Genomic DNA, 12074 nt, shown 5'->3' on the forward strand with positions numbered 1-12074 from the left:
GTTATTTTTAATACTTTGTGTTTACTGAATTTTCTGCAGTGATGCTGTGGTTATTTATTTTATTATGATGAGAAAATAGTATATTATTTTAATTTTCCATTTATCCGCAAATGTATTCCCCTTCTTAGCTTACATTGTCTGTTATAATCAACCATTATCCAAAAAGCCTGATCTGGTTGATTGTGGGCTATTAGCTACCATTATAACTCCCATCCCACAGTTTTAAGAACTTCAGGTTAGGAGTGAAGTTTGTCCTGAGTTTTCCACTAGATATATCTGTAAGCTAACATTTAGACAGCTTTCAAGCTCTCTTCTTTCACAAATTGTCACCAGTGACTCTTACACACCACTATTGTAAAGTAAAAAACCAAACCAAACCCACTGTCATCAAGTTGATTCTGATTCATAGCAACTGTGTAGACATAGTGAAACTGACCCGTAGGGTTTCCAAGTTTGTAAATCTTTAGGGAAGCAGGCTGCCTTACCTTCCCCCCTCGAAGCAGCTGATAGTTTGACTCTTCAGATTTAAACCATTCCTTAATGAATGTGACCACTTGCCATCGACTCGACTTCAACTCATAATGACTTCATGTTTGTCAAAGTACAACTGTGCTCCCTAGAGTTTTCAATGGCTGATTTTTCAGAAGTAGATCACCAGTCCTTTCTTTCAAGATGCCTCTGGTAGATTTTAGCTTCAACCTTTTAATTAGTAACTTGAGTACATTAATTATTTGTACTAGCCAGGGACTCAATGAATGTGAAGTGCTTTATAAATATTATTATATTTATATAATTTTAGACTTATAGTAAGTAAATGCACATATTTTACCTGTGTCTAGAAAGTACTGTTATTGGAAAGAACTCTCTCACTTTGTAGTGTACAACAAAGAATAAGAGAAATAGGTTTATAATTACTTCTAAGTCATCTTTTCCTTTAGTTTTATTATTTGATTTGAAATCATGATTTAAAAGCAAATAATTTCTGTGTTTGCCTAAGGAGGTAGGAGCTCTGGTGGTGTAGTGCCTAAGGCATTTGATTGCTAACCAGAAGGCTGGCAGTTCAAACCTACCAGCCATTCCTCAGAAGGAAGTTTGGGCAATCTACTTCTGTAGAGATAACTCAACTCATTGTCCTCGAGTCAGATCCGACACATAGCGACCACTCCTTGGGTTTCTGAGGCAGTATCACTACAGAAGTAAGTTGCCCAGCCTTCCTTCCAAGGAGTGGCTGATGAGTTTGAACCACCAGCCTTCTGGTTAGCAGTCAAATGCCTCAGGCACTATGTCACCAGAGCTCCTTCCGTAGAGATACCACCTTGGAAACCCAAGGAGGGGTCACTATGAGTCGAATTGACTCCACGGCAGTGAGTTTTTGAGTCAACGTATTATTACTTTTAAAATGTATTTATTTCTAAGAAGTTATGAACTATAAATAAAACTTTCACCATGGAACATCTTATTTCTATAGAGTAAAATTTTTTTAATCCCATAATGGGTTTTCTACTCATTGTCATAATGTTTTCTTCAAAATATAAGTTATATTACTTCAAATTATCAAATCATAATGTAAAACATTAGAAATTTTTAAATGCTTAATATTTTATATTTATGTATAATGATATTAGGAGCTCTGGTGGCATAGTGCCTAAGGCATTTGACTTCTTATCAGAAGGCAGATGGTTCAAACCCACCAGCCACTCCTCAGAAGGAAGACTGGGCAATCTACTTCATAATGATTTGTTGTTGTTGTTGTTATGTGCCATCCAGTCGGACCCGACTCATAGCGACCCCTCCTTGGGTTTCCGAGGCAGTGTCACTACAGAAGTAGATTGCCCAACCTTCCTTCTGAGGAATGGCTGGTGGTTTGAACCGCCAGCCTTCTGGTTAGTAGTCACGTGCCTTAGGCACTAAACTACCAGAGCTTCCTCTGTAATGATACTGCCTCAGGAACCCAGGAAGGGGTTGCTGTGAGTCGGATCTGACTCCATGGAAATGAGTTATAATGATATTAGTTTTAATTTTTGTTTTTAAAACTAATGCTATGGAAGAAATGTCATCTTTATCTTTTTCTCTTAAAGTTTTATTGGACATTCATTGGGCAATTTAATAATCCGTTCAGTGCTTACAAGGCCAAGATTTAAATATTACCTCAACAAACTTCATACTTTTCTGTCTCTTTCTGGACCTCATCTTGGTACACTCTACAATAGCAGTGCTCTTGTTAACACAGGTAATAAGTTTTATTTACTATATAAAATACATAGCATAATACTATAGAGAGAAAATTTAAATATAAATTTAATATTTTCTGTTTATTTTGGCACAAACTTGTCAGACATTTACAATTTCATGAAACAGAAGATGTAGGTATTTTTATGTTTTGTCGTGCATATGAACTAAACTGATAAGTTATTTCAGAAAATGAATATGCTCTTATTGAGATGGTAGTTGTAAAATGTCACACCTGAGAGTTGTTTTTTTTTTTTTTTTCAATTAAACTGCCACTAAGTAGTTTTAGTAAAATGTTTATTCTATAAACAGGCTATTTAATCATTTCATTAGTTGAACAGAGATCAAACAATTATCTATCTTTAACATCAGATTATAAAATGACAAAATATTCTATATAAAATCTTAACTCTTAGATTTTAGTTTTAGTTAATAACAAAGGCATAATATGAGAAAAGAAATTCCAGAATTTCTAAAGAAATTCAAATGAAAATTAAGCCTCTAATCCTGATTAGAATAAATAGTCTCATTGTGAAATATTTGTAACTTGATTTCATTTTTGTTCAGCATTTTTTGTTAGTATTTTTTTAATAGTTTGTGGTTTAGTCATTTGATTCCCATTGTGAGAATAAATTAGATTTCATTCTGTCTATTTCCAATTAGCTCTGAAACTTACATTTCCATTTTCTTTTCTACTGACTTTCATTGACAAACAAACCACACCATTTTCCTTTGTATCTCATTTCAAATTGGTGACATTCAGAATACATCTGGGTATAGTTTCTTAAAGAGGGTATGAGAAAAATGAAACCTATAAATAATACAAGGCAGTATTCAATATGAATAGGATACAATACTTTTAATTTCTCTCTTCACTAAACCTTTTCCTATATATGCTTACAACTATCAGATTTTATCAGTTAGAAGTTCATTTTTTTTCTTTTCGTTTTCCTTTCTTTCCTTTCCGACCCTGCTTCTCTCTGTAATCTTAGTAGGAGTGAACATGGAAATGAAAATTCTACAATTTCAGAAACCATTTCCAGAACAATTGAGATTCCATTTAAGTTCCTTAAGAGGAAGATGCATTTGAATATGGGTAACTGATAATATAAAAAAGTAGAATTAAATATGAAACTTAAATTATATTCAACTATTACTAGAAAATATTAATCAGTTATTCAAAGAGTTGGTTCTTATACAATTAATCTACCATGACTTGACTGTAATTATTTATAATTTGGATCTGCTACCCTTACTTAAAGGTTTTCCCTGTCTGCTAATTTACAGTTCAAATAATCATATCTAAAGGCACAATTTGCCCAGATTTGTTCTTTGTATACCATTATCTGTTTCATTACTGAATGAGAGAGAAATAATAAGCCCTCTATTACCCACTGTTAACTTACTTAATCTATGTGTATCTGTGTACACTTATATTTGCTATCAGAAAATGGAAATATTTTCAAATAGATTTTTTAATTGGCCAACAAAATGCTAATTTGAGAGATGTCATTTTTTAAATGAAGTATATATTAGTATTAAGTACCTTGACATATATTATACATTTTCAGTTATAATCACAGATCATTTATAATTTTCTAGGTCTCTGGTTTATGCAGAAATGGAAAAAATCAGGTTCTCTTTTGCAACTGACATGTCGAGATCATTCAGACCCTCGCCAAACTTTCTTATACAAGCTTAGTAAGAAAGCAGGTAAGTATTAAAAATGATTCAGAAAATATGCACATGGAAACATTTTCTTAAATACACCTTTGGAAAGTAAATTATCAACATGCCAATTATCTGATGATTGTAAACTATCATCCTATTATTTCTGAATGATGAAATGATAGAATCACAATTAAGATTGAGCAGTTGATAAGTCTGTAGGTTTGTTTTTTATTTCTTGTTTTTTTTCCTATATGATTGTACTAATCTTTGATGATCTGAACAGCTACTAAGAAATTGCCCCAAACATTTTTGCATTTTTAGTTTAGTGTCAGTTATAAATTGGTTTCTGTTTTTTAACCAGCCTTCTGCATGTCCTAGCCCTCTGTCCTTGCTGCCCCCCCATCTCAATTCTCCACCCTCTGTACAAACTACTAACTATTTTTTCACCTTTCTATGCTGGCGGTTCAAACCCACCAGCCACTCCTCGGAAGGAAGGTTGGACAATCCTACTTCTGTAGTGATACTGCCTCGGAAACCCAAGGAGGGGTTGCTATGAGTTGGGTTTGACTCGAGGGCACATAACAACAACAACAATTCTGGGGCTATCAAGCATTTCTGCAAAATATCAGTAACTAACTCAATAGATATTGCTTCTCCAAATTCAATGCTCTTTTTGAAGCCTAGGTTAAAGCCAAGGATTGCCAACTGAATCACAAACAATAAATGTTACCCTAGCCTCTGGAACACACAGTCTCTTTGTCTGAATCATCTTGCTGTAATAAGAATAGAAATAGGCATATAGGAATCATAAAACCAACTACTTGTTCTTTAATTCCTGTCATGCTTTACTACATGCCTCTGCAGTCACATGCTCTCCAGATACCCAAGTAAATATTGCTTTGTGCCATCTCCCCCAACTCATCTTCACACTAATGTCCTCCCAGAATATTATTTCCATTGTGTCCTTTGACGTCTCTATCATGAGGGGAACAGACTGCATGCATCTTTAATCTCTTAAATAAGTACTATCACCACTTTTTGTGAAAATAAAGTCATAACTGAAACCTAGATTTTTCTCACCCTGTTTCTCCTAACTGTAGAGCAGAAGTTGACAAACTTTCTCTAACAGGCCAGATAGTAAATATTTTGGCTCTATGGGACACATAGTCTCTCACAACTATACTGCAATACCATTATAGCACAGAAACAACAATAGACAGTATATAAACAAATGAACAAAACTGTGTTCCATGAAACTTCATATACAAAAAGATGCAGCAGTTTAGATCCCACCAGCCATAGTTTGCTGATCCCTGCTAGAGAAGCTCAGTTTCTCACTAAGTACCACCTGGAGTCAGGGAAATAGTAGTCTTGCTTTCTATTTCCAATTGCAATCATTGCTTCTGCACTGTCTTATAAATCCACTTCCTTTGAGGCTTGTATCATAGAGGCATCATCTTTAGCCTCCTTTAATATAATGATTTCCTGGTTACTGTTCACATACTCAATGAAAACTCTGATATAGAGGCTTCTTCGTTAAAAAAATATTTATTGCATGATTATTCTTGGGAAAAGATACTCGTCTTTTCTTTTTTGTTCTTAATCCCAGCATCATTTTTGGTAATTTAGGAGTCAATCTTTTGAAAGATTCATCAATCATTATAGGTTTATAGTTCCTTTCTCAATTCCAGTGACCTTTCTTTCCACTCCACTTTGAACACACACCCCTGGCTACACCACACCCCTGAGATTTCAAGCAGTATTCCACTCTCTGACTACTACATCTTCTCATTTGTCTCTCACTACTACCCTCACCTGCTTTTTAGATTCAATTTAGAATCCCTACTCCCTTTTTCTTACATTTACCGTGTATTTCATAGTTTAACTTCCTTTCTGATCCATTTCAGACTGCATGAATTATCACTTTAATCATTTGTATGTTGTTATGTCTTGCCCTTCCATCACAGTCATCTGTTGTTGTTTGTTGTTATGTGCCATCGAGTCGGATCTGACTCACAGCGACCCCTCCTTGGGTTTCCGAGGCAGTATCACTATGGAAGTAGATTGTCCAACCTTCCTTCCGAGGAGTGGCTGGTGGATTTGAACACCAGCCTTCTAGTTAGCAGTCAAGTGCCTTAGGCGCTATGCTACCAGAGCTCCTTAGCAAACCTATATTACTGTTTCTATAAACCACATAGACACACAGATCCATACCACTGTAGATCTATGAAGTCACCATCTTGTTATCTCTAGTCAGCTTTCTGTCAAATTTCCTTAGAAGCTTTTTAAATTTTTCACCTCTGCTACCTTCACTTCCTAAAAAAGACTTTGCTTCTTACTTTTATCTGTGAAACTCAAGGCCATCAAGCTAGAACTTTCTACTTCCTTTTTTTCTACTTACAAATATTAGTATACCTCTGCTTTCCTTTTAGTTCAGTGAAAGATACATTTTTGATCCAAAGATAACTCCCCCTTCACACACTCCCTACCTTGCAACCCATTCTTTGGTATTTACATCTTCAGATTCTCCCTTTGCAATAACTAATCCCTTGACGTAAGGTTACTCTAGTTTCGGCCATGTTAAACAGTAGTAATATGGTGGTAGTAATGGTGGTGGTGTGATAGTAAGAGGCAGTGGGAGTTTAGTGGTAGAATTCTCACCCTCCATGTAGGAAACGTGGGTTTGATTCCTTATCATTATACCTCATGCACAACCACCACCCATCTGTCAGTGGAGGCTTCTATGTTGCTATGATGCTTAATAGGTGTCAGTGGAGCTTCTAGACTAAAACTAGGAAGAAAGGCCTGGCAGTCTGCTTCCCTCATCTGAACAGATATTTGCATTAGTAAGTCTATAATTATTAAGAGGTATGAGTAAACCTTTTGTACTTGAGGTATCCCTTAAGGATTAATGAAAACTTTGCTTTCCAAATTATTTTTTTATTTATTTTACCTTATTATGCATGACAAAACTCTTACTTCCCCTCTGACTGCACCAGTATAATAATAGGTGTTTTGGTCACCTAGTGCCACTCTAACAGAAATATACCATAAATGGGATGGCTTTAACAAATAGGAGTTTATTCTCTTACAGTTTGCAGGCTTTAAGTCCGAGTTCAAAGAGCCAGGCTTTAGGGGCTGGGTAAAAGCCCCTCACCCTTGGGCTTCAGCTCTGCCTCCTGCTCTCAACCCACTGAAGCTAGAGGCTTTTCTTCAGTCAGACAGCTGCTGACTGCTGAGGCTGACAAACCCAAGGTTGACAAGTAAAAGACACAGTCCCAATGTTGCCAAACAACACGGCAGGCCATTAATTCAAGTCCATTAATAGTCACAGAGTTGGCAGAGCATGGCAGGCAGCTGAACGACGACTCAGGTACATGCAGGGTTCAAATGTGCCATAAGCTGGAGACCATTATAAAGCTGCTTCTTATATATATATACTGGAAGCACACCACATCCCTGAGCCAGCCACTTAGCTGCTTGTGGTAGATCCCATGGAGTTGATTGCCAGTCTCATCATGGAGAATAACTACCACCAGCTGCCCAGCCACTCAACCAGGCCCAGCCAAGTTGACACACAACTTTAACAACCACACTAGGTAAAAACCAAACAAAAAGTCACAGATAGGTATTAATCCTAACTCAAACACTGAGTAGATATATGGTCTTGAGCAAATTACTTAATGTTAATAAGATTTAATTTGTAAAATCAGAATTATAGTATTTACCTTACAAGATTATTGTAAGGATTAAATGAGATAAAGCATGTAAAGCAATTAACATTCTATACAGAACAAAATTCAGTAAATATTATATGGTAATACTAGCTCAAAATCAAGAGCTGCCTAAACTAAAGTATGCTATTATTATACATTATAGAAATTGACTTTCAAACTAACATTGTGTATCTATTTTAGGACATTTTTGAGAATCACCTCATCTAAATATCAAATAACTACCTAAAAAATTACTCAAGTTATTTATTAAATAACTTGAGTTTTTTAATAAATATTTATTAAAATTGTTACATGTTTTAAGATTTCTACCTTTACAGAGATATTAATTTATTAAATTATTAAATTAAATTATTAATATTAATATTAATTTATTAATATATACCATACAAGTCATATTGAAAAATAAAATATGAAAGAGTACTATTTTCTAATAATCATGACTAATGCACATAAGTTACATTTTTTCTCTTATTGCCCGCTCCCCAGATAGTGCAATATTCCTTTATTTCTTTTTTTGGTTATTGTTGCTGTGTGATTGTGAATTACATGGTGTATTTTTTGTCCATTTGCATTTACTTTTATGATGGTTATTCAAGTGTGATTTTTGTCTAACTGAGTCAAAGACAACAACAGTCCCCATACGACACAGCTACACACACACTTCCTGCATCTTCACTTTGTGAGAGTCACCACTTCCTTCTCCACCAATGGTCCAGTGATAACCACCAGAAGAGCCTGACTCACCCTTAGCTGCTCTTCACAAAGTTAACAGAGATCTAAATACAACAACGTCACAATGTCTCAGAGACAACAGACCATTGCAGTCCACACAAAGAAGCAAGATAAAGTAGTAGAAACAAGGAAGCAGGATACAGATCCAGAACACATCCCTAAGAAAGAAGCAGCATTGGAACTCCTTGATAAGGAATTCAAAAGAATTATATTTAGGTATGTTCTAAGGATTGAGAAACAGATCCAGGAAAACACAGGCAAAACCCTAGAAGAATTTTGGAAGAAAATACAAGAACAAAATGACAAAATAAATGAAAAATTAGATATGATTATAAATCTACAGATAGAAATACAGAAGATTAATACTAAATAGTCAGAAATAGATAACATATTGAAAGGACAAAGGAGTAGAATTGATGCAGTGGAAGACAGAATTAATGAGATTGAAGACAAATACCTTAATACTTTTTGATAAAAGGATCAATCAGAAAAAAAATGAAAACAAAATGAAGAAAACCTAAGGTTTATGTCTGATACCATCAAAACAAATAACCTACATGTCATTAGAATTCTAGAACAAGAAGAGAGAAATAAAATGACTGAGAAAATTGTCCAAGATTTGTTGGAAGAGAACTTTACTGATAAGATGAAAGATGAGAATAGATCCCAGAAGAAAGTCACAAGGACATACCGTCATCAAACTCATCAAAATCAAAGACAAAGAAAGGATCCTGAAAGCAGCATGGGAAAAACAAAAAGTTACTTACAAAAGACAACCAGTAAGAATAAGCTCTGATTTCTCAGCAGAAACCAGGCAAGCAAGAAGGCAATGGGATGGTATATATAAAACCTGAAAGAGAAAAATTTCTCTGAAAGAGAAAAATTTTCAACCAAGAATTATATACCCAGCAAAAAATTTCCCTCAAATATGATGGTGAAATTCCAGATAAGCAGAAACTAAGGGAATTTATTAAAACCACACTAACCTTACAAGAGATACTAAAGGGAGTCCTTTGAACAGAGAACCAAAAATAGCAAACAACAACTGACCATTAGTACACAAGATGACATAACCCAGAAACCACAGCTATGGACATACCCAAAGTAAAATAAGCTTACAAGATTGTGAACAGGAAACCAGAGAAATCAATTGGCAAATGAGGACAACTACAAACCAAAAAGAGGGAAAATGCTGTGTAGTTACAGAATTTCTAAATAGTGAGGAAGTGAAGAGAGTTGCAAGACAGAATGGACTGTTCTAAAGTCAGGGAGAAAATTACAAATCACAGGGTAACCTCAAAGAAAAATGATAAACCTTCACATCACAATAAAAAAGAGGACAAGCACAAATATTTAGCAAATACTAAAACAACAACAACAAAGGAAATGATAACACAATTCATAAACATAATGAGTTCAGCACAGCAAATAAAATGGAACAAAGAAACCAGGGATACTATGACAAAACACATAAGAAAATGACAGCAACCAATTCATACTTCTCAATAATTACACTGAATGGTAATGGATTGAATGCACGCTCAAGAAACAGAGAGTTGCAGATTGAGTAAGAAAACAAAACCCATCAATATGCTATCTACAAGAGACACACCATAGAGACAAAGACAAAAATAGACTAAAAATCAAAGGTTGGAAAAAGGTATGTCAAGCAAATGGCAATTGTAAAACAGCAGGAGTGGAAGTATTAATTTCTGGTGGCTTTTAAGACAAAAGCCACCATAAGTCGGAATCTAAGAGTTGAAAAGCCAAATAGATGACTCCACAGTCATAGTTGTTGTCGTTGTTCTTTTTCTTGTTCTTGTTGTTATGTGCCGAGTCGGACCCAACTCATAGCGACCCCTCCTTGGGTTTCTGAGGCAGTATCACTACGAAAGTAGATTGCCCAACCTTCCTTCTGAGGAGTGGCTGGTGCGTTTGAACCACCAGCCTTCTGATTAGTAGTCAAGTGCCTTAGGCACTATGCTACCAGAGCTCCCTCCACAGTCATAGTAGGAGACTTCAATACACTACTTTCAAGGAAAGATAGAACAACTGGAAAGAAACTCAACAAAGATGCAGAAGAGCTAAACAATACAATCCACCAACTTGACCTTATAGACATCTACAGAGCACTTCACCCAACAACAGCACAATATACATTCTTTTCCAATGCACAGGGAACATTATCGATGATAGACCATATGTTAGGCCATAAAGCAAGCCTTAATAAATTTAAAAACATTGAAATACTGCAAAGCATCTTCTCAGATCATAATGCTATCAAATTAGAAATCAACAATAGGAAGATCAACAGAAAAAGACCAAACACATGGAAACAAAACAACACCCTCCTTGAGGAAGACTGGGTAAGAGAAGAAATAAAAAATTTAATTAAAAAATTCCTTGAATCAAACGAGAATGAAAACACAACATACCAAAATCTTTGGGACACAGAAAAAAGCAGTGATCAGAGGCCAATTTATAACACTAACTGCACACATCAAAAAAGAAGAAAGAGCCAAAATCAACACTTTAAACCAACATCTCCAACAATTAGAGAACGAACAGCAAGAAAAGCCTACTCTCACCAGAAGAAAGGAAATAATAAAGATTCGAGCAGAAATCAATGAAACAGAAAGTAGAAAGACGATAGAAAAAATCAACAAGACCAGAAGTTAGTTTTTGAAAAGATTAATAAAATTGACAAACCACTGGCAAATTTAACAAAGGAAAAGAGAGAGAGAACACAAATAAGAAACGAAATGGGTGACATCACAACAGAACCAACTGAAATAAAAAGGATAATATCAGGATACTATAAAGAACTGTACTCCAGCATATTTGAAAATCTAGAAGAAATGGACATATTTCTAGAAACACACCACTTACCTAAACTAACACAGACTGATGTGGAAAAGTTCAACAGATACTTAACAAAAGAAGAAACTGAACGGGTCTGTTCTGGTTACCTAGTGCCACTCTGACACGAAATATACCAGAAATGGGATAGCTTTAACAAACAGGAGTTTATTCTTACAATTTGGAGGCTTTAAGTCCAAGTTCAAAATGCCAAGCTCTAGGGGCTGGGTGAAAGCCCCTCAACCTTGGGGCCAGCTCTGCCTCCTGCTCCCGGCCCACTGGAGCTAGAGGTGTTTCTTCACTAGAACAGTTGCTGGCTACTGAGGCTGGAAGCCCCAAGGTTGACAAGTAAAAAGGCACAGTCCCAATGTTACCAGACCACATGGCAGGCCATTAACTTAAGTCCACTGTAAGTCCCAAGGTTGGCAGAGCATGGCAGGCTGCTAAGCAATGACACGGCTGCATGCAGGGTCCAAGCGTGCCATAGGCTAGAGACCATTCCCAAGGCTTCTGCTTAAATAGAGGAAGCAGACCATATTCCCTAAGGCAGCTAGCTACTCATCTGCTCCCAGTAGATTCCACCATGGAGTTAATTTCCAATCGCATCATAGGGAATACTACATCCAGCTGCCCAACCACTCAACCAGGCACAGCCAAGTTGACACAAAACATAACCACCACAAGGTCATAAAAACATTACCAACAAAAAAGTCCTGGCCCAGACAGTTTCACCGGAGAATTCTACTGAACATTCAGAGAAGAACTGACACCAATCCTACTTAAACTATTCCAAAACATAGAAAAGGATGGAATCCTCCCTAACTCATTTTATGAAGCAAGCATAAC

General features: G+C 35.8%; 1 protein-coding gene across 1 annotated transcript in view; it reads left to right on the top strand.

The window, feature by feature from the left end:
• Positions 1 to 12074, top strand: part of FAM135A (family with sequence similarity 135 member A) — a 175469-nt gene that overhangs the window by 143428 nt on the left and 19967 nt on the right. The window contains exons 15-17 of the mRNA XM_042781564.1: positions 800 to 806; positions 2079 to 2230; positions 3832 to 3942. Of these exons, the coding sequence (XP_042637498.1) occupies positions 800 to 806; positions 2079 to 2230; positions 3832 to 3942 (270 nt within the window). The remainder of the gene's footprint in view (positions 1 to 799; positions 807 to 2078; positions 2231 to 3831; positions 3943 to 12074) is intronic.

Source organism: Orycteropus afer, unplaced genomic scaffold, assembly GCF_000298275.1.
Source record: "Orycteropus afer afer isolate SDZICR_OR568_19922 unplaced genomic scaffold, OryAfe1.0 scaffold00133, whole genome shotgun sequence".
Taxonomy (NCBI): domain Eukaryota; kingdom Metazoa; phylum Chordata; class Mammalia; order Tubulidentata; family Orycteropodidae; genus Orycteropus; species Orycteropus afer.